Source organism: Podarcis tiliguerta, assembly GCF_965153285.1.
Source record: "Podarcis tiliguerta genome assembly, chromosome: 1".
Classification (NCBI taxonomy): Eukaryota; Metazoa; Chordata; class Lepidosauria; order Squamata; family Lacertidae; genus Podarcis; species Podarcis tiliguerta.
The window spans coordinates 51,472,453-51,495,009 of record NC_139534.1 but is presented as its reverse complement, the minus strand read 5'-3'; the positions used below and the strand labels follow the sequence as shown (position 1 = coordinate 51,495,009).

Below are 22,557 nucleotides of genomic sequence, written 5' to 3'. Positions count from 1 at the left end.
AAGGAAGGAAGGAAGGAAGAAAGCTTGTGTCCCAAAGTGGAGCAGAGTGCAGGCAGCACCCTCCCTCCTTACCTCGACTGAGAGTAGCCCCACTCTCCCGGTAGTCTTCGATCTCGGCATCCTTTCGGAGCAACAAAGATGCCAGCTCCTGCACTTGACTCTGCAACACCAAGCTCATCGCCATCAGGGGCTGCACAAGGTGGTGGAACACCTGTCATAGGGCACAGAAAAGAAGGGCAAGGGTCAACAAGCAGCAATGAGAGTAAAGGGACTGGTGCCAGCCATGGTCATTTAAACCAAGCACAGGGATGACAAAAGTGCCAATGAAGCCACACACTATCTTAATTTTATAATGAATGATTTTAGAGTGTTTTTTGTGCTGTACTTTTGTACTGTTTTATTGTTGTTAGCCGCCCTGAGCCCGGCTTCGGCTGGGGAGGGCGGGATATAAATAAAATTTATTATTATTATTATTATTATTATTATTATTATTATTATTCCGCTCCATCCCCTTCAGAGAGGGACACTATAAGAACCAGCAAATGTATATTTGCAAATGAGAAGGAAAAGCTCTGCCATGTGCCATAAACTCTATTTGGGACACTGCCATGATCAATAATGGTCCTCAGACTACAGTAGCAAAGTTCTCTGCCTTTTTTGTTGTTTGCCACAAGAGGGCTCTGCAACAAGGTTTTCAACCTGGTCATTTAAAAATAAAAGCTCATGCTGGGCTTTGAGTGAGAAACGTGCAATTCAGACCTAGAGCTCATCCAGACTTGCCTGTGCCCTGTCACTTTCCCCCTGAGTGAATCTGATGTTTACTGCTGAATCAGAGCAAACGTCTTTCAAGTTTTCTCTGGATGATGTTTACTCTGATTTACTGCAAAAGAATGGATTTTCCGGGAGAAAGCAGTAGGACAAGGGCAAAACTGTTTGGATCCATGACTAGAAAGCTTGGGACAAGCAGAAAACTACCTGAACCCATGCTTTCTAGGCATGGGGCAAGCACAAGTCTGTATGAGCCCCTAGTCTCTGCTGTTCCAGCACCTCCCAGAAAGCTGCATGAGAAAAAGCAAGGCACATGAAACATATATATTTCACACTGTAGCTGAAAAGAGAGATGTTAAAATCAAGGTGCAGAATAAATATTTACCCTCAAAGCATTATGGCATCAAGGTCTGAAATACTCTATGGATTCTTGAGCTGTACTTGCCATCATGGAATATGGACTTTGGAACAATATGCTTGCTCCCTAAAAAGTCCTAATTAGCTCTGTTTTAATCGGAATAAAAGAAAATCCGCCCACCTTGGGAAACAAGAACAACCTCAACTGTCAGCCAAAATACTGGTTGCATACACCATCCGAGACATAAAGTAAGTGGTGAAAAAGCTAAAATTAGATGTGGAAGAGCTATGGCATGCAGCTGGGCAGACCTGGATCACTCAGTTCTCAACTGATTCTAACATTTAGGGACCAATGCCTGCCAGACAGGGAAGAAAGAAGAGATATGCCACATAGGGGAACTCAATCAACCTGCCCAGGCAGCTTTCCCCAGGCAGAGCTGTTATATTTCACAGCATAAAAGTGCAAAAAACAAATACTTGAGTTAGTAACCCAGTAGCATAACTCAGTAGAATATCTAAAAGTGCAAGGTCCATCAAACACTTGACAGCTGACAAGAGATGCAGAATGATGCATAAGCAATAGATAAAATAGCTATTAACTCCCAAGTGCTAGTGCTCTTCTGAAATAGCACCAGCCTAGAAAGCTACATTACCTCAAAAAGGTGTTTAGGTTCTATACAGCTGTCTGTTATTTTACTTTTTTAAAAAGTATGTCTCTTATGCTCTCTGAGATGCAAGTAATAACAAATCTCAAGTGAACTAACACAACTAAATTCTGTATCTCTAGGCCAGTCAGAAGAGAATGTTACCTGGGTATGCAGTGCCCCCTGGTGCACACATGGCAAAACTGTAACCAGTCAGCTAAAAACTATATGAGAGCAGAGCATTTAGGCATTTATCTGAGCAAAGCTGGTCCTAAGACGACATCTGCTTCCACATCCTAAGTAGTATTATGTAAACAGACAGACAAAACATACAGAGCAGGAAGGCAGCACTCTGCAACTGAGCAGAGGATGGCATAGGATGAGATGCCATCCAGAGACACTAAAGCAAACATTAAAAAAACAGAATGCAATTTTCTAGTTTCCAGGCAGCCTAAAAAACAGTAGTCTAATATTTTCAAACCTGGGGCCCACTTTCAGCCAAATATTCATTATGGACTCATTTGCTAATGTTTTACCATTTAAATGCTTGGTGGTAGTGTCACCAGCATAAAACCTTAAGTGAGGCATGGGTAGCCAACATGGTGTCCTCCAGATATTTACTGGCCTACAATTTCCATCATCTCTGGCCATTGGCCATGCTGACCTGGGCTGATGGGAGTTGAGCCCAACAACATCTGGAGGGCACCACATTGGCTACCCCTGCATTAAGGTGTTCAAGAAATTGGCTCCAGTTCTTACATTGTATTAGGTCTCACACTCTACTACAAGGATCTGCTTTTTGGCAGGTGATGGCTGATGCAAGTACAGTGATACCTCAGGTTAAGAACTTAATTCGTTCTGGAGGTCCATTCTTAACCTGAAACTGTTCTTCACCTTAATCTGTAACCTGAAGCATCTGTAACCTGAAGTGTCTGTAACCCGAGGTACCACTGTACACAATCCTACACTTTAATAACAAGCAGATCCAGAGCATTTGCCAATTAACTGATAAGCAGGGCTGAAACCAAAACCATGACTATGAAGGGGAAGCTATATCCTCAGAACATCTCAGCTAATAGCTAAGAATTATTCAATTAATCCATTTGCTGGTCTGTGCCTAGTATCCTCTTAGATCTAGGCAAACATATCTGAGTTTCTTATCTTCACTCAAATATCTTTATCCCTTCCCTGGAAGATCCAGAAACCAAGAAGTACTCCACTGAAGCACTGACCCTCCTTCTCAATCCAAGAGCCAACTCACCATCTTAACAGGTGCTGCTGAACAACGGAAATCCCAGTAGAAGGGTAGCCCTGAGAGCTCAGTCTTCACATGAAGAGTCAGTGTGCTGGAGCTGAGCTGGCAGGAGAAGATGGTAGAACTGCTCTTTTCTCCTTCTAGAAGGGGACATATCAGACTGCGCAGGCGGCTCAGGAAGGAGGATACATGAGCTGTCAAACGCTTATTTAGCTCCTGGATGAGATTTCAAAAAATACAATGAGACTGTATTATTCAATAAAGTTATATATTTTTAAAAAAGAGATGGGGGCAAAATTACTGATGCCCACAGAAGACTGGGCAGGAGTTTCCCCACTATCTCCTCCCTCTTCCCCACCCCCACCCTGCCAGTGGATAACATTGAAAGGTGTGTGCACACACCTGCTGTCCAGAAGATCCCAGAAACCACGCTAAAGGCATTTCTGCAAAATATGTGTGCATCTGAGGCTTATTTGTTTCCTGTTTATTTCTATTGTGCTCCATCTCTAGAGATATGGAATGAGTAAGAACATTTTTTTTAAAATACATAATAAAAACGGAAGACTTAATATTGCAAAAATTGCTTTTGTACAGACTACATGTCTTTCCTAATAGTTTTGTCAGGAACCCAGGAAGCTGCCTTCTAGTCCTCCAGGTTTTCAGACAGGTAATATTCTCATCTCTACAGGGAGCCATTGGGGATTGAACCTGGCAGCTTCTGCATGCTTTGCCACTGAGCTGCAGCACTTTCGCTTGTTGCAAGGATATTGCATCTTCTAAGCATGCAATGTACAATAACATGTACCTGAGAAAACTCTACTCTACTCATTGGCAACTTGGAATATGGAAGTATGAGTGCTAACAGACACCCACTGGATATGGGTTGTGGTGAAGTCATTGAGACTATTGAACTAGAATCCAGAAGATTAAGGTTCAAATTAACACTCAGTCATAAAGCTCATTGGATAACCTTGGGCCAGTCACTCTCTTTCAGCCCAACCTACATAATAGGGTTGTTTTGTAGATAAAATGGGAATAGAAAGAACCATAAACATCACTTTGAGCTCCTTGGAGATAAGGTGGAATATAAATGCAATGTTAGATGAAAAATAAAATTTCCGAGAAGTGATGATTCCACACAAAATCCCCAGTCACACTCTGGGCTCATCTGCACTTCCTTTTGTCCCATGATTTCACCTACAGTATTAGTCCTGTGATTTCCAGTCATGGGTCCAAGAGGTTCTTTTTTTGTCCTGCCACTTTCCCCAGGAATGAAAGTTAACTCACATAAAATCCAATTGATGTTTGTTCCTATTCAGAAGTAAACAGCAGGTTCTCTCATGGAAAGCGGTGGGACAAATAAAAAGAACCTCTCAGGCCCACGACTAGAAATCACGAGACAAACAGAAGTGTGGATGAGCCCTCTATGCCACTTTGAGATTCTTTTTAGTTTTAGTGAAGGCTTCTACTGATTTGGAGGCTGTGCCTACTGATAGGATAGCAGTCGCAGTGTAAGAATGCAGAACATTTACAAAACAGGGCTAGTGACAAACAAGAATGTATTGTCTGTGCAGAATTGCCTTGTTAAGGTTTCTTTTAAGCCTGAGCTGATAGAATAGCTGCTGAGGTGGATATACCATGTGCACATTTCACAACCCTAATTCTTTACTTACCTTTGATCTCTGTTGTATCACCTCAGTATCTACCTTTTCGTACCACATACTGCTGAGGTCAGAAAGGAGCAAGGCATAGCCAGCATCTCCAAACCAAACCTTAATCATCAGTTTTGTGGACTCATCAAAGCAGACTGAAGTCCAGGGCTGCAGGAGGAGTCTGTTTTCTGGGTCCTCAGTGCTCTCCATCCTATAACAATAATGAAATACACTTTTATACACTTAATCACATTATTTCTTATTTCTACATGGTAAACAAATTGAAGCCCTTCTGTGATGCCTAATCCTCATTTTTTAAGAAAGAAAAAAACGAGGGACCTCTGAGTCATGGAACTCCCACATAAGATCAAGTCTGGCCCTTCATCAGCTGGCATATGTAACATTCCTAGTGTGGCAGAGGAACCTCAATCATAAGAACAGACTGCTAGATCAGGCCAAAGCCATCTAGTCCAGCATCCTGTCCTCATAGTGGCCAACCAGATGCATGGGAACCTCCAAGCAAAGCCTGAACACAACAGCATTCCCCAACCTGTGATTTCAAAATACGAGTATTCAGAGGCATACTGCTTCCGACAGTGCAGCACTGGCAGGAGAAAGTGCTGGATGGCTGGGAAAAAAGCATGTGAAGCAGAAGTGATTTGCTATGAAAAGAATTCCAGGTGTGTACCCACCTACACCACAGCAGCCAAATGTGGAAGAGTTCCCCCCCCCCTCTTTCTTCTCAGGTGGATTGTAAGCTACTTCTCCCTTCTTATAATGCCACTGGGAAAGCAGAAAAGGCATTTTGTTTATCTGTTGTTGACATTTTGCACAAAAGATTAACAAGAGGAGATAACAGAAGAACCAGCACTTTCTTTAACTAACTTAGGCAAACGGGGCAGTGATGCGCCTGGGTCCTCTACTGCCCAAGGTGAGGAGGGGTACTAGGTGAAGAATGTGGCAGCCTTTCTGATTACAGTTACTCTCCTGAGATGAGGGGGATTAAAGTGTTGCTGGATGGTGTTGGAAAAGTTGAGGATGGGGAAAAGGAAGTACTTTTTCACACAGTTCATAGATGAATTATAGAATTTGCTACAAGATGTAGTGATAGTCACCAGTCGTTTTAAAGGGGATCAGACAAATTTGTGGAGGATAAGACTATCCATTGCTAGCAACCATTATGGCTATATACTACTTCCACGGTCACAGGCAGCATGCCTCTGAATACTGGTTGCTGGGAATCACAAGTGGAAGGAATGCTGTTGCACTCAAATCCTGTTTGCAGGCTTCCCATACCGTTTCAGTGGCTTTCTGTTCTTCTTTCTTGTTCATATAGGTGATGGAATTATACCAGACTGGCATACATCTATCCAGTTTTGACCTTTAACCTGCTTCAGTTTGTAAGCCAGGTTTTCGACAAAGTTCCATTTACCAAACTTTTCCAAGCCAATTGTACATCATGGCTCCCCTTCAGGCTTCACAAACACCCGGCCACTGTTTAAAAAGCAAATGTCCTTTAAGTTCTTGACTTTTTGGTCTAATTATATCCGATATATATATTCAGTAAGGCAAGCTTTGGGGCGATATCTATGGTCTGTCTTGTCATTCCCTCTATTTCCTTAAAAACTATAAACCAATATTCTTTTGCCAGCAGGGCTTTTCTTACGTGGGAGAAAACAGAGGGAGAGTGAAATCAGTGTTTTGCTGCCCTTCTGTTCTGAGGAAAGCCCAGCGCTACACCTTGGAACCAACCCTGACTAAATCCCACTGAACTGATAATCGGGGTCGGTTCTCCCGCAAAGGCAAAATAGGGGCGAGAAAAATAGCAGCGGCAGCTGGCGTGTAAATGGATAACGGAGGGAGGAAGAGTGTTTGTGTTTTTGTGTGTCTGTGTGTGTGTGTGTGAGAGAGAGAGAGAGAGAGAGAGAGAGAAGCAGGGAGAAGCCTACTGGCAGGACCGTCATACAATGAAAAGGCGGGACCCAAAGGCATTTAGCAACAACAACAACCCTGCTGCTCCGACTCCACTCCCACAACCAGTTTTGCTCGGCCCGGGAAAGAAAGGGCCGCCTTTGGCGCTTCGAAATTCTAAGCTCCTTTCCAAGCCCAACCCTCGTCCCACATAGCTATAAACACATAAACGCGACATAGCCTCGCAGACCAGAACAGCACATGTAAACTACAATTCCCAGCGTGCCATTCTCGTCTCCAAAGGCATGCCGGATGATGTAGTCATGGAGGTGCTTGCCTGCTGCCGGCCGGAATTAGGCCAAGACGGGAATTCCCGTCTTTCATCCCTCAAGTAACCTGGCAGCTGTGGAAAACAGGCTGAAAAAAAACCTTATTATATTTTCTGTCTCAATTTAGTTCCCGCCTTACCGTGACCTTCGGCTCCCACAGCAAGGAAACTGAGGCCGCGCCGAGGAAGGGGGAGGAGATTCAGACGGCGCCGGAAACACTCCTGTGGCTGCTGTTCCTCAGAAGCCGTTTCCCACCTATTTAATTTACGTTAAATCCGTCGGCGACCGTTGAAAGCGGGGGAGTTTCCCTCGTGTGGGTGCGCGCGCGACATCCGCTCCTGAAGTATCGCAGTAAAAACAGCGAAGCTTCAAGAGCCAAATATCCGTGGCAATATAAAACGCAGTGCTGTTTATCATGTGAATATAAATAACACAATTGACAGATTATTATTATATTTGCCACTTTCGGTGAACATGGCGTTTCAAAAGAGTGTCCAAACGAAAACGAAAAGCTCCCTGTCTCAGGGTGCTTACAATCAGACTTTGCGATCCTAACTGTCTACCTATTTATTCTATCTTAATTGTGTCTGTCTATTTATTTATTTCGTAAAAATCACACAGCGCTTGATTGTAAAAAAACCCCACAAAAATAGTTTACATGTTGACTCAGTCCTATTGAATTCAGTAGGGCTTGCAGCTAAAAGCGAGGCTAGAACTGCAGCCTACATTTGCTGTTTCAGTTGGTGTGAAACCTATGAGCAACTGAAGCCTGGCTATCCCTGTCTGGTAGGGTTAAAATATCAGCTTAAGTTAGTAAAGGCAAGCTGAGGCTTAGAGTCCACTTCCGCCTCTTGTGACAACCATGAGTTTGGTCCTTGAGGGAGAACCGCTCCCTCAAGAACAGGTTGAACACCACTCCCACCAATAGACTGCTTTTCAATAGGATGGTCCCAAAATAACATACAGCAAAACAAAAACAACAGTCAACTACGTTATCTGAAAAACAACAATAAAACTAACAGGTGATTCTTAAAACACCTAGCAAAATTTAAGTTTTCACTGCCCTTCTAAATGTTGCTGATGTGGTTGCTTTACATAGTAGGATGTTTTGGTATTTCATATGATGCCTCTATTAGGGTTGCCATGTGTCCTCTTTTTGCAGGATACATCCTCTTTTTCCAGGGTAAAATTTGAGACAAATTACATTTATTTGCTTTGAATGGCTATCATAGCATTCTCTCTTTTGCTCTTCAAAATATGCCCACCCTGTTATCGTCTATGGTGTTGCATATATCTTAGGGTCAACCCTTTACTCCAGCTTTGCTAGCTGAGTGGCCTTTGGAAGCAGCTTAAATGCCACTCTCTGCTAGTGGAGTAGAAGTTATGTCAGCAGAATGATGGTTATGTCCAGTGCTGTTTTTCTAGAAAAAGAGGTGTTGGAACTCACCATGAACCTTGTTCTCTTGTAATGGCAATGGTGCCCACCTGAGAGGTACCGGAACTGGGTTCTGGTGAATTCCAATTGACAAAATGCCCTGGTTATGTCATTGGAGCATAGATGGGACATTGACAGGATTCAGCCTTCTAAGATGGCGTCCAGGCAGAATTTTCAAAAAGCGCTTGAAATGTCTGGGGAAACCCAGGCATATGGCAGTCCATATCGGAAGCTGTGGTTTTTTCAGCAATTTTTATAAATACCTAAAAAAACACCATTTTGGGTGGAGATTTTGCAAAAATTGCTCAACTTTTTTGTCTGGATTTTCACTTTTTGAAATATGCCAACCCTAATGGAGCACCTCCTGCAAAACTGGTGTATCTGTGACACAGAGAACCTGTTGTGTAGTACCACTCTCTCCTCTAATTCTTTGCTTGCATTTATTAACTTTATTCAGGTGGCATAGTATTCAAGCCTTTGATGTTTCAGCTAAAGGTGTTTCTTAAAGATATTTCTTAACAAGCCAGTGTTTTATCTGCCTTTGCAACCTTACCACAGATCAATGAAGCCTGGTGGTAGACCCCATGATTTTCTGGTTTGGGAAAATAGGTTATCTTCTGAGCACCATCCCCATTCCCAGTTATAGAATGTGCTACTAAAATTAACTTTGTGAACAGGAAAGGAGTGCAGTTTTTTTTATTCATATCCAATTGAGACTGAAAAAAGGACAAAGTGGGGTAGGATCCCTCTCTAAGGATTTCATTATGCTGACAATTTCCTCAGAAATCCAACTACTCAATTAATGTGGTGCAGCTGTTAGAGTTCAGCTTCATCTTTACCAAACCTGGGTATATGTGTGATTAAACCACATGTCACAAAATGCCAATGAGCTGCCAGTTACCTCATTCAAGGGAAACAAAACCCAACTATACATGGTGGCCCTCACTGCCCAGAGAACTGGGGTGCACGTAATGTTTTCTAAAGGTGTGACTAGTGAGAATCTTTACATGCATACTTCCTCAGGTTGCTTATGTATAGCAGAGGGCCGACCCAGCCATTGCAGGGGAGAAGGAGTGCTGAGGCTGCCATCTTAGGCAGCAGAAGCTCCCATGGCAGTGCCCCGCGTGCCCCACTGTCTCCACCCCCAGCCATGGGCATAGCCGAGGGAGGGTAGGGGGCAGCTGCCCCCCCAATCAAGTAAGACAATAACTGGCCAATCATGTTAGTTCTGCCACCCTTAAAAAGTCCTGCCTCCCTCAACAAAAATCCTGGCTAAGCTCATGCCGTCAGCATGAGAAGCAGCACCAGCACTGGCGCCAATTTCTGACAATATCTCAACGATTTCTGAAACTGCGCAAGATGTTGCAGAACTGCTTCTGCAACGGTGGCAGAGGTGACGGGACAGGTGGCAGGGTGGGGCAGTACTTCCTGTTTCACCTTAAGTGACAAAACAGATCATGCCACCCCTGGCAGTGCATCTCTATACATCTGGAAGAGGGAGACACCAAAGGTCTTATCTCCTTGTCACAGAAAGCGGGTCATGGTCAGCTAAAGAATGGTAGCCTCCTTGAGGGATTCACAACAGCTCCCTCCCTCCCTCCCTCCTATGAAAGGAAGAGAGTCCCACTTTATTAAACTAAGAAATATACAGTACCCAACAGGAAACTGTAGCCCTGGGTTATAAAGTGTGTTAGGCAAGTTATTCACTTGGAATTGAGTTGGTGATACATTAAAAAACAAAAGGGCAGAAGTACAGAAAATATGTTCATCCTCTACTCTAGCTTCCCTGGGGCATGCTACAGTAATGCAGGCCTAGTTCTTGCATGCTGCTATGGGATAGTTTCATTCCCACACGCAGTGACATTAAATGGGAAGTCTTAATGCAAGTTGTCACGAAGGTATAGAAGAGAAATCCCAAAGGTGATGCTGCAGAAACCATTTTAGATTTGTAGAAGCATGCATGGTCTCCAGATTTGTTTCCGTATTTGTCTGAAACCAGACTTCTCTGATGGATTTTCAAGTACCTGTCCTTGAATAATGTTTCTGTTTAGAGATCAGCATAGAGAGGTCATCTCATTAGCTGTTGGTCTACCATATTTATGATTCTCCAAATTCCTTTGTGGCTCTTGGCACTGTCTCCAGCTCCAGTTCTGACTCCAGCACCACTGTTTCTGGTTTCAGCAGCAGATCTGTGGTTTGCTCTTCTGAATGTCGCAATTCTTCCAGGGGGTAAGTGTTCACAATCTCCACTTTGTTGTCCCCCAAGGGACAGAGGAAACAGAAAGGAAAGCCCTTACGCCATGAAGGTGGTGGATACTTTTGTAGGACTAGAGGCAGCTGATTTCTTTGTGCAGAGCCGTTTCTGCATTGCTGCAGGGAATTCTCTCTGGCCTCTGGTTTGCTTGCTGATGAGTAGTTGAGCAGCCCACGTTCTTGCAGGGTGCCTTAATAACAATGACAGGATAACTTAAAAGAACTATGCACTGTGGAATATGGATTGCAGCCATTTAGTATCTCTATCCAACCGGTATAACCACCATAATTCTTTATTCATTATGTACATACCACCTCTCAGCCCCCAAAAGGGTCTCCCCAACACAGTCTGCAAAATTATGTAGACTGTTTTAAACTATCAAACTAGACAGCAGTAAAACAAGGCAATAATACCAAAACATGAGCAGGAAGGAATTAAAATATATCAAAGGCCTAATGGAACAAATGCGGCATATTTCCCAGTCTAACCATTCTTATTCATGGCTGTTATTTTTTCCCCATTTGTAAATTTAATGAAATTGAAAATGAAAGGAATAAAAACATAAAAGAAAATAAATAAATAATCTAAACTCTAGTGGGTGAGAGTTCCATAGTTGGGGACATCACAATCAAGAAGGCCTTATTCCCCACTTTAGATAAGCATACTTTATCTGGTGAGGGAATGAAGCAACGTAATGCTCCCATATATCTCTAGGATGTTGTAAGAAAACAACTTTGAGACTGAAATGTTTTAGGTTGGTATGTTCTGTGCCAAAATGCTTACAATCACCGTAGTAACAACTGCTACTATAAATCAGGCCATGTTTAAAGAATTCCCACCATAACAGCTGCCATCCCTTAGGGTTTCCCAGGTCTAAGTGGTATCTATGGTCAGCATGTCAGCAAACATGGACACTACCAATTCTTATCTGCAGTGATTATTCTATAATAATACCGTACAACTAATTAAAAGACCCACTGCAGACACTCATCTGGAGTTGAGCACTGAGAGAGGGATAACAGTAAAACTATCAAAACGAAGTAACTGGTGACTTCCTCCTTACCGGAAACTGTGTTCTCTAAGAAAAAGGATAGGAATCCAGTTATAAAGGCAGGGACCATCAACAGAGAAAGGAGGAAGAGGTCTACAGGGACACAACCTGCAGAGAGAACACCACAGTTGTCTTAGAAATGCCATAATGTGGTACCTTGCATTCAACATCCCTAAGTCCATCCAACAGAACCTCAGATAGTTATTCATTGTAACTAGAATGGGTCAGAAATAATTTTCTGTGGCAAAAACGCTTCCACCCAAATGCTGAAAGTGTGGGATAACCAACATGCTTAAGTCTAATTAATGCACGAAGAGATTAAATAGAGTAAGATGTCCTGCCAGGCTTAGCTCACCTTGGGAGGATATGAGTAATCAAGCATATTGTTCACCCCCAGTCTACTAGAGAAGCTCAACATGTGAGGGGGTCTGATCCGGTTGCTGCACCTCACACCACATGATTCTTACAAGCCGCTTTTGAGTTCCTGTACCACTGAGCCTAGGGCTTGCCGATCAGAAAGTCGGCAGTTTGAATCCCACGACGGGGTGAGCTCCTGTTGCTCGGTCCCAGCTCCTGCTAACCTAGCAGTTTGAAAGCACGTCAAAGTGCAAGTAGATAAATAGGTACCGCTCCGGCGGGAAGATACATAGCATTTCTGTGTGCTGCTCTGGTTTCGCCAGAAGCGGCTTAGTCATGCTGGCAACATGACCCGGAAAAACTGTCTGCAGACAAACGTTGGCTCCCTCGGTCAGTAAAGTGAGATGAGCTCTGCAACCCCAGAGTCGTTCGCAACTGGACTTAACTATCAGGGGTCCTTTACCTTTACCAATAATTTAAGAACTCTCACCACTGTAACTATGCCAAGTTTTACTGCCTGTGCAGCTTTTTCTGAATGCTGTGTGGAAAAGCACATGAATCTGAGCATTTGTAAGCAAACAATTGTTAATTTACCAAGCATGTTGTCTTTTTCTGTACTAGGGGAAGAGGGGAGTTAAGGGCATATTTTAAAGGTCTAGCAGCCTGTAAAGGTCTAGCACACTTCACTTTGCTGCAGATTTTGTGATTTTAAATCTCTGCTGGAGTTCTCTCTCCAAAGAGTACTTGCCCCAAATTTGGATCTTGCCATGCAGGAATTCTCCTTCATATCTATATCTATTATTTCCTTGAACCAACAGAAAGCTACAAGCGAATATGAAAATGCCTGGAAAAGCATAAATAGGTATTTTGTCAACCATCCCCAAAGCAATTGTTATTAACCTGGCAATTGCCCTAGAGAGGGAGTTCCAAAGCTACTATGCACAAGAAGGAAGGCTCTGTTCTAGACATTCAAGGATCTAACCTCGCTTAATATTATATACCATGGTGGTGTCTTTAAAACCCCCTAGTGCAGCTCAGTTTAGAGGTCTGAAATAGGGACATAGGCATAGAATAACCTCCAACATTTCTCTGATGAAAATAGGGATGCCCTATTGGATAATAATAATAATAATAATAATAATAAATAATGTTATTATTTATACCACACCCACCTGACTGGGTTGCCACAACCACTCTGGGTGGCTTTCAACATATATAAAAACGTAAGAAAACATTAAACATTAAAAACTTCCCTATACACGGCTGCCTTCAGATGTCTTCTAAAAGTTGTATAGTTATTTATCTCCTTGGCTTGGGGGGGGGAGTCACTTAACTCCATACCCTCCAACATTTCTCTGATAGGGACATCTGAATGAAAAGTGGGACGTTCCAGGATCAAATCAGAAACTGGGATGGCTTTTGTAAATCTGGTACTGTCTCTGGAAAATAGGGACACTTGGAGAGTCTGACATAGTCCTTCCTCTTTATGATTCTAAGTACTTCCTACATATCATGCAAATAAAAATATTTGGCTTAAAATGAAATAATGTGCAGTGTAACATTAATGTACAACCAATAAGATTATTATTATTATCATTTCATTAATCAGTTTTAGATAATCAATAAATAGGGGATGCAAAAAACCAAAAGGGCACACTCCACAAAGTGCAAAAATGTCCAGATAGCTTTGGAAATTTAAATGTTTGTGAAAACTTTAAAAATGGCCCCACCCCCAGTTTTTACTCACACCCAGATCTAGCTGCTTTTTGCAAGACAGGGACACAACTTGAGGGCCCTGTTATGGTTCTGAATTTCCTGCAGAAGGCAGTCTCAAGCTTTTCTTCTCACCACAACTCTGAGCCTATGCCAGCCCCTGCCCCCCTCTTGGCACCTGTAGCTGTGGCCAGGGACCCTGGTGCCGCGAAGAGCCACTTCGGAACCAGCAGACCCATGAACATAGTGAAGCCCACAATGAAGATGTTCCTGCCCGAGTCAATGTCTGTGTACTGGAAGTAAGAGACACCGGTGCCCACAGCCATGCTGTATGTCACACATAGCACTCCTCCTGATGATAACAAGGGAGAAAGAAGCATAACAAAGTAGCTGAACTGACTTTGGAAAAGGGAAAGGGCAAAGAATGGAGAGGGACTTAAATATGAGTAACTATAAGAATAGAGCAGGAGCCTTGAATTTGCCCATAAACAGCATCACCTGGTATCTCCCCCACTCTGGTAAGATGCAGGGTTTTTTAATTGAAATTTAGCTATTATTTCTAAATTTGTACATACACACACATCAACATCATCATCATCATCATCATCATCATCATCTTATGAAAACTGCTGTCCTTTTTTGGCAATGCATAACTGGTAACGTAGCCAGGAAGTGCACCCACACTAGGCTGGCTCTAGGTTATAGAATTTGTTGGCTGGCAATGGCACCATTTAGGATTGTAAAATATCATTTACAAGGATAACCTTGACTGAGAACTTAAACTCATTTAAAACTATGTCACCATGAAAAGAGCATAGGACCCTCATTTATGTCTAGGGCAGCCAATGCCTTACATAGTAGTGGAAGATAATGGTTGTTCCAACTTACATTATAAAGTAGGCAGCAGTGAGAGATGCCCCAAACAGGGAGGGGCTGGGCTGGCTAGGTGGCATGGAGATGTAAGGAAAGGAAAGGAAGGATTTATTACCATGAATTGCCAGAGGGATGGTGGTAAGAATTCCCATGAGCCGAGGAGACAGTCCCAACAGTACACATGCCAACGCACTGATCCACACTGCACGGCATGAGGGAGCCTGAATGTAGGAAACAGGACATGAGACTGGAACCTTGAAAACCCATGACCTCAGGTCTCTCCAGGCATGGCACCCCACAGAGCATTCTGCATTCTACAGGATGACTAATGGGCAGGGTGGGGGACTGTAGTGGATGGAGGAAAACAGGAGGAAAACCTTTTCTTCATACTGCAGTCTCTGGGACGACAGTCACATGGTAACATTTTCCCCTCCTATTATCTCACAGCCTATCCTGGGTCCTCTAAGATGCTATCCTATCCCCAGGGTTAAAGTAAGAGTCAAGCGTCCATCCAGTTGGCTTCTGTATGTGCAGTGGAAGCTGGTCCATTAGGGCACTTGGGGCACTGCCTCACCAAACAATCTTCCCTTAGCCAACCCTCATCCGCCTCCTTTCTTACAACCAGCCTAGGGGGTGGCACCATTGGCCCCCCTCCCCCCCCCTAGTCTGTGCCTCTTGTAGAACTCAACAGGGAGCAAGATGGAGACAAAAACAATAATTACCGTATTTTTCTGTCTATAAGACACCCCCATGTAAAAGACGACCCCTATTTTTTTAGCCCAAAATTAAGAAATAAATATTTTAAACGTTCTGTCTATAAGACGACCCCCCCCCCATTTTTAACTTAAAAAAATTGGGGGGAAATATAGTCTTATACATGGGAAGATATGGTAGTTGTCACTTCCTATCATTGGTTCTGGTTCCACTTACTGTAGGTCTCCCTGCCTTACTTCACCACACATTCTGTAGGGCAGAGCTTTCCAAACTTTCATGTTGGTGACACAGTTTTTATACATGCATCATTTTGTGACACAGTAGTTCAGTTTTTCTAGGAAACCGGCGGGCAGCCCACTCCCTTTCCAGCCCCAGGAGCAGCGTGGGGAGCGTTCGCACAACACACATACATGCGGCAGCCAACACTAATGTGTTGCGCCACAGTTTGGAAATCTCTGCTGTAGTGTGTGGTACAAATGGAATTTCTCCAGATAATTAATATTGCGTGTGTATAGCGTTGCTCAGGGTTTTATATGTTAACAACAAGACTTGAATAACAAGACCTTTACAAGGGCTGCTGCCACTACCAGCCAGAGAAAACAATACTGGGGTAGAAGGACCAGTTGCCTCTGACTCAGCATTAGGCAGCTTCAGATGTTAATGGGGGAAGGCAAGACTTAAGGCAATCTCTGAAACGGGAGCTCATGTACCAATTGTTGGAGGAGAGTGATCCATGAGACATCTCAGTGCCTACTCTAAACCTGCATAAAGGAATCCATGATCTCAACCCATGCTCTTACCTGGGTCAGTCTGCCAGCACAAACATTGGGCATGCTGGATGCAGTTCCAGATACACTGCCCAGCACGGCTGCCAGGAGGGTGCCAAGGCCCTCAGTACAGAGCCCTCTGTTGCACAAATGCTGTGGTGGGGGTGGATCCCATAAGGACTTGCTGCACAGCACATAGCAGCCCACAGAATTCACGCTTGCGGTAACACCCATAGCAGCACCAATGCCAATGGCACGGGTACTAAGTACTGGCCAGCCCTGTGCACCTGCAGGACAAAGAGATAGAAAAGAAGAGGGTGAAGTCCAGCCATTAAGCCAATGTAAGGGCAAAGTATTGTTAAGCATTTATTACCTGGGTAAGGCAGCTTGAGCCATGGGGACTGCAGGGTGCTATTGGTGAGGGTTAAGTGGTGTGTGGAAGGATGCAACACGTCCCAAGAGATTGGAACAGGTCTCAGCATCCCACAGACAAGCCAGATCCCAGAGAAGGGCAGCAGAATCTATAGGAATGAAAGACTGAAAGTGAGAATTTGCCTACCTGCCCTTCTTGCTGTCCCTGGATCCATCTGCATAATGCCAAAGGACACAGGATTAAGCTGTGCCATATTCCTCAGCTCAGGGCTTTGGAAATATTGGAGATTTGGGGAGTGGGAGATAACAGGGGAAGGGGAAGAGGAAAGTGGAGAAGGGAGCCAAGTTTGGCTGTACTGTTAGTTCATTAAATCATACCGAAAAAAAGTGCAGGGCTGGGCTGCCCGATTTTATAGTGAGCCCTCTTGCTTGGCTCCACTGGCAAATGGGCAGTCGGCAGGAAGCCAGGTGTTGGGATAGCAAAACGCACAGCAACACAAGCCTAAAAAGAGATCATGAGTGATATTCAGCAAAGCACTGCCCTAGGAATATAGGGTGCTTGGTCCTAACACAGAGAATATGTAAATCCCAAGAGCTGCCATGAGAACAGCTCTGCTCCGAAGGGTTACTCAGTTGAGTAGCTACTCCTTTCCCCAATACAGTGGTACCTTGGGTTAAATACGCTTCAGGTTACAGACTCCGCTAACCCAGAAATAGTACCTCGGGTTAAGAACTTTGCTTCAGGATGAGAACAGAAATTGTGCTCCGGCGGCATGGCGGCAGTGGGAGGCCCCAATAGCTAAAGTGGTGCTTCAGGTTAAGAACAGTTTCAGGTTAAGAATGGACCTCCAGAATGAATGAAGCCCTTAACCCGAGGTACCACTGTACTACCCAGTGTTCTTTTTCCATTCCCTAATGCAGGCATCCCCAAACTCGGCCCTCCAGCTGTTTTGGGACTACAACTCCCATCATCCCTAGCTAAGAGGGACTATGACCGGGGACCCCAGGGTTTGAATCCCTACTCAGCCATGAAGATCACTGGGTGACATTGGACCAGCCACCATCTTTTAGCCTAACCTACCTCACGGGTTTTTGTGAGGAGAAAATAACCATGTACACCACCTTGAGTAGCTTGGAGAAAAAGGTGGTACAGTATATAAATGTAATAAATAAATAAAGTAAATATTGTTGGGAAAACTCTGGGAATGAACAGTGTTTTCTGGGATTCTCATTCCAGCACTAATGTTAGAGCAGAAACAAATATTAAATTACTCCAGAATCTCAAACATTCTACACAACTCGAGTCACATCTGCACCAGACATTTAAAGCACATTGCTTCCCCCAGGGACTCCTGGGGGTGTTGGGAGCAGTAGATCTGTGCAGGGTAAAATGCACTTCACTGGTTTCTTTATGGTATGGTATAGTATGGTGCTTTATGGAGTGGATGTAACCTTATCCCATAAGGATGACCTCAAGTTTTGAAACCCTATACTTTTTCATCATTGGGGAATGGCTCCTGAATGGGGTGGGGAGTGAAAGGAGAAGATAAGAAAGACACCTTTTCCCCACCCCCTTCAGCTGACATGTCTCTGGTTTGAACCTTAGGTTTTGTGGGATTTAAGATTTTTGGCTTAGATTTGAATTTGAATCTGGCAATTTTAGTGTGAGAAAGTTGGTGACTCTGAATTTCAATTCCAGCCCAATATGCCTCATTCATTCCCTTCAGAACCTCCTTTTGAGAGGACATGAAGCACAGATACTGGAGCTGGCTGGTCTTTTGAAGAGAGCTAGTAGTCAGCAATCTGAACTTACAGCAGGGCGACTCCCCAGTTTTCAGAGCAGAGAAGAGCAGCAGGTCTGTATGCTGAAAGTCCAATGACAGAAAGGCTTGGGGCCAGCACCATGGGTCCGCAGCGATGGGTAATCCACCCACAGGCACCTGACATCCCCAATGCCACTTGCACCAGAGCGGAAATCAGCACTGCACCTGAAACCTGGAAGGGGAAAAACAGGCAGAACAGGGTCAAGTTACAAAACAGGGACGTGGAATTTTAGGACTGGGGACCAGATGTGGGCCTCCAAGCATCTCTATCTGATGCTCGGGACTCTTGCCACACCACACCACACACCCTCCCACTCCCCAGGTGACAACCCTCATTGGCCCTGCTTCACCCTTTCCTGGAGTGTTCTTGTCAGGCTGAAAAGTGGTTAGAGTGATCAACTAGGCCCAGTGCCAGGGTTCGAATTCCCACTCAGTCATGAAGCTTACTGGGTGACCTTGGGCCAATCACAGTCTAACTTACCTCACAGGGGATAAAAAGGGAAGGAGAAAAATGTACACTCTCTTAAGTTCCTTGGAGGAAAGTGGGTGGGTGGGTGTTAAATGTAAAAATAAACAAATTCTCACAATGCCTCTTGCTTGCCTTGATGGACAAGAGAGGGTTGTGTGGGAGTGTGTAGAAACCAGCTGCCTTACAAAGGTAAAATTTGCATTTGTTCCTCTATCCACTTTTGCCTCTAGCTTCACTGACCACTAGCATGTGACCACCCCACCCATAAGGGCATGTGTCCCCCAGGTTGAAACAGGTCCCCCAGCCCTGTTACTATAGGCCTCCATTACATGCTTCCTCGGGGATATTTTTTTTCATGTAGGCAAGGTGGTGTGAGAGGCACAGGCAGAGCTGGTGGGACAGCTATGGTAGGCTTGGGAGACACCCCAAAGCAATTGAGAGCAGAGTCCAGCAGCATGATGGTGAATTACTTTCCATCCTTCATGGTGGCAACAGAACATGCCATGTGCTGCCATAACTTTGGCACACCCACCAAGCTGGTATGTCCAAAGGGACCCAAGAGACCCTGCCTTCCTGGTGTCTAACCCCACCACCACTGATGCCAGCCTCTCCGTATTGGGTTTAACCAATCAAAGCTGCCAACCTCATGGAGTAACTGGTTCCAGTTTCTTGAGTTTTCACAATCTGGCCCAGCACATATGTCAGGGGCCTCAGTGCCTGAAAGGGAAGCAGGGACGGATAAATGAGTTGGGAATACAGTGAAATGAAGAACACAATGAGAAGAGGAGTAAGTATGTCAGGAGTGCTCTGATGGTGTTTCCTGCTTGGCAGGGGGTTGGACTCGATGGCCCTTGTGGTCTCTTCCAACTCTATGATTCTATGATCCCAAAATTCAAGTTAGTGTTAAGCAGATTTCAGATTTTTTTAAACTGATCTGCAGAAGTCATTGCTTCTGAATGGAATGCTGATGTGAGGGATAAGCAAGGATTCTCGAGGAATATGTAGTGGAGGAAAACAAGGATAAAGGGCTGAAACCAGTCTCTGGCGTCAAACACTGACAATTGCATCCCTTTGACTACCTACTGTATACAAGGGGCTGAGACTGAAAGGTGTTTTTCCCATTTAGAAAGACGGACAACTGAGGGAGAACATGGCAAAGAATTGTAAAAGAACTGGAGAGGATGTGTAGAGAAATTTCTTTCACACAATACTGGTCACCAACAGACAAAAGGAAGTACTTCATGTAATATATGAGGTTCATGGCTAAATGATGTGGTGGTGGCCACACTGACATGGGGAGAGGCTTCTAAATCTGTGGAAGCATGGACTTGTCAATGACCTCTAGCCATGACAGTGAAATTAAATCTCTAAAATCTGAGGCAGTAAACCTTTAATTGTCAAAAGCTAGTGGCAAAAAAGCAGCAGAGGATAGCTTGTGAGCTTTTCAAGAAGCATATGATCAACTACTGTTGGACAGAAGGCTGGACTTGACAGCAATTGTTCTGATCCAGAAAGGCAAATTACACACCTAAGTCTGCCCAATCGAACAAGAGATGGTTGTGCTTATTTTTGGAACATAGGATTCAGCACTAAGACGTGAGTATTCACTGTGCAACAAAACAGCAGCCACCGATGGCTGGTTACCATTCTTGCTGGATCCAAAACTCAAAAGAGATGGCATTTGGAGACCTTGCCATCCTTGCCCTGTGATTGCAGTGTCCTGTGCTGGTGGCTGAGTATTTGGAAGAGGACTGGGTGCTTTTGCCTATAACTCACTATTTCCATTTGACTGGAGAATGGGAGCCACATGTTGGGTCTGTATCATGGCTGGGATAAGGAACTCAAAAGATGGAGCCTGAACCAGCGGCAACCTGCAGGGAAGACAAAGGGGAGATCCTGCCAAAAGGAATGGACAAAGCCTAGGGGAAGGAGCTGCTAACTAGAAGTTGTGTAGAACTAGGCATTTTCCAGAATACTAGTCCCTGCTTAGACTTCTAGTAATAGAAGGCCACACCCGACTCCCCAACCAAGAAGGCAGCAAGGCTGTGGGATTCCAATGGGTCAAGGGTTGCCTAGAGCCAGCTTACCTGGTTCCCAATCCACACTGAAAGGCTGTGGCTATGCCACAGGCAAAAAGGTTGCATGCTAGAAGTTCATTCCAACATGGAGTACCATTCAGCATCTTGCCGGGGAGGGTGGCGATGAAGAAAAAGTGAAAGGTGCAGAGAAAAGATACCTGGACCAGGAGATGCTAGGAAGGAACAACAAGTTGGTCTGAGTCATGGCCTTGTGAGCACCTTCACCCTTCCCTAGAAGAATGCACAACACACTTAAGCCCGATAGTCTCAGTCACTCCCAGAGCTTCAGATGCTGGCTTTGCTGCCACTCATACATTGCCACTTTCTTTAATGAGACCCACATCAAAGTACAGTTGCTAATACCAATTTCTGCATCATCGGCAGTTCCAAACTTCACCTAGTATCTGCAGGTCAGGATTTAATGAAAAACAGCCCAAACCCTGGAATCACATTCCTGCATATATTGCATCAGAGATGACCACTGGTTCATCACTGCTCTTTTTTTCACAAGATGCTCCTCACTTTTTGCGATTCTCCAGAGTTGCAATGTTTTGTTCATTGCAGCAAACGCAACACAGAGCCTTGTGACACCCTTTTTGCGGAATATGTTTCCTCTTGGGTGTTGTGCTACACCCGCCCACTCCAAGCAACCCAACTCACCTGCAAGGCCAACAAGCAGATCAGGGGCCAGGGAGGACATTTTGGCCCTTTACGAGCATGGGGAAGGATGCTTTTAGAAGCCCTGTTGACTTTGTTCATGCTGTCTGTCTTTTTCCTTTGTGCTGGAAAGTGACCTAGCAACTGAGTATATCTCCAATTCCTCCCCTTCTTTTATTTACACCCTTCACTGGCCATATGCATCTGAACTTCCACCTTTGGCCCTTCCAGGCCACAGTTGCTCAGCCTGTTAGCTATTAACTTGGCTTGCCCAGTAACTCACAACTAGTGCTGAGAGGTAAAAGGCATGACTGAGCAGGGGTTAAACTACAGCAAGCTGGTTTTATGTGGACCACGCCTGACCTATTGGACAGTATCAGCAAGGGATAGTGCTGTGGTTGACCATCTATAACCAAGGGGCAGTGTGCATATGATAAACATGCCTAGGCACTTGCTTATTTGCATAAAAGGAACCTATTACATGTTATTATTTCTCACAGAGACCATACTTAAAACAATTAAGAGAAAGAACTATCTGGGTGGGAAAGAGCTTAGACTAGTCAGTTTAAAGCTGGCCTGGGGACATTATTGGGGCATCATGTGAAGGCACTGAATATTACCACCTTGCAGGTATGTTTTGTCAGCATTTCAACTTGTTTACTTAATAAAATCCTAAAAGAAAAACAAAAGATTACTTTGCTGAAACCAAGTAGGTCTGGTCAGTGTATGGATGAATGACCATCTGGGAACTGCAAGTACACTCTACTGGGTTCCACAACAGATGAAAGTTAGAATATAAATTTAAAGGAATTGTATGGCCTTTTTAGCACAATTACTCTTCTCTCAATGCTGGTGGCAAGAATCGGTGCCCCATTCCTCTTACTGTTCAAAAGCCATTTTGGACAGCTGCAAAGCCAGTGTGGTGTAGTGGTTAAGAGCGGTAGTCACGTAATCTGGGTAACCGGGTTCGCGTCTCCGCTCCTCCACATGCAGCTGCTGGGTGACCTTGGGCCAGTCACAGTCTCTCAGCCCCACTCACCTCACAGAGTGTTTGTTGTGGGGGAGGAAGGGAAAGGAG

General features: G+C 44.4%; 2 protein-coding genes across 4 annotated transcripts in view; both read right to left on the bottom strand.

Moving 5' to 3' along the window:
• Positions 1–7,484, bottom strand: part of NHEJ1 (non-homologous end joining factor 1) — a 106,597-nt gene extending 99,113 nt beyond the window's left edge. The window contains exons 1-5 of one of the 2 annotated variants that reach the window (XM_083444931.1): positions 7,056–7,484; positions 5,369–5,459; positions 4,698–4,887; positions 3,031–3,240; positions 73–211 (exon numbers count right to left, since the gene is read on the bottom strand). In XM_083444931.1, the coding sequence (XP_083301057.1) occupies positions 73–211; positions 3,031–3,240; positions 4,698–4,886 (538 nt within the window). In that variant the 5' untranslated portion in view covers position 4,887; positions 5,369–5,459; positions 7,056–7,484. The remainder of the gene's footprint in view (positions 1–72; positions 212–3,030; positions 3,241–4,697; positions 4,888–5,368; positions 5,460–7,055) is intronic. The other variant, XM_083444932.1, reaches the window with a different exon arrangement.
• Positions 7,485–9,030: 1,546 nt separating this feature from the next.
• SLC23A3 (solute carrier family 23 member 3) lies at positions 9,031–22,386 on the bottom strand. Of its 2 annotated transcripts, XM_083444821.1 has the most exons (12): positions 21,483–22,386; positions 20,832–20,995; positions 20,521–20,615; positions 19,388–19,461; positions 18,266–18,447; positions 16,831–16,954; positions 16,454–16,601; positions 16,114–16,367; positions 14,715–14,820; positions 13,905–14,078; positions 11,669–11,764; positions 9,031–10,795 (listed from the first exon to the last, which is right to left on the bottom strand). In XM_083444821.1, exons 1-12 carry the CDS (start codon positions 21,579–21,581, stop codon positions 10,449–10,451), a joined length of 1,863 nt encoding a protein of 620 aa, XP_083300947.1. In that variant the 5' UTR covers positions 21,582–22,386; the 3' UTR covers positions 9,031–10,448. The 2 variants fall into 2 exon arrangements, with proteins under 2 accessions (XP_083300947.1, XP_083300948.1); XM_083444822.1 differs by lacking the exon at positions 20,832–20,995 and having other exon boundaries at positions 21,483–21,557.
• Between the last annotated feature and the right edge of the window lie 171 nt (positions 22,387–22,557).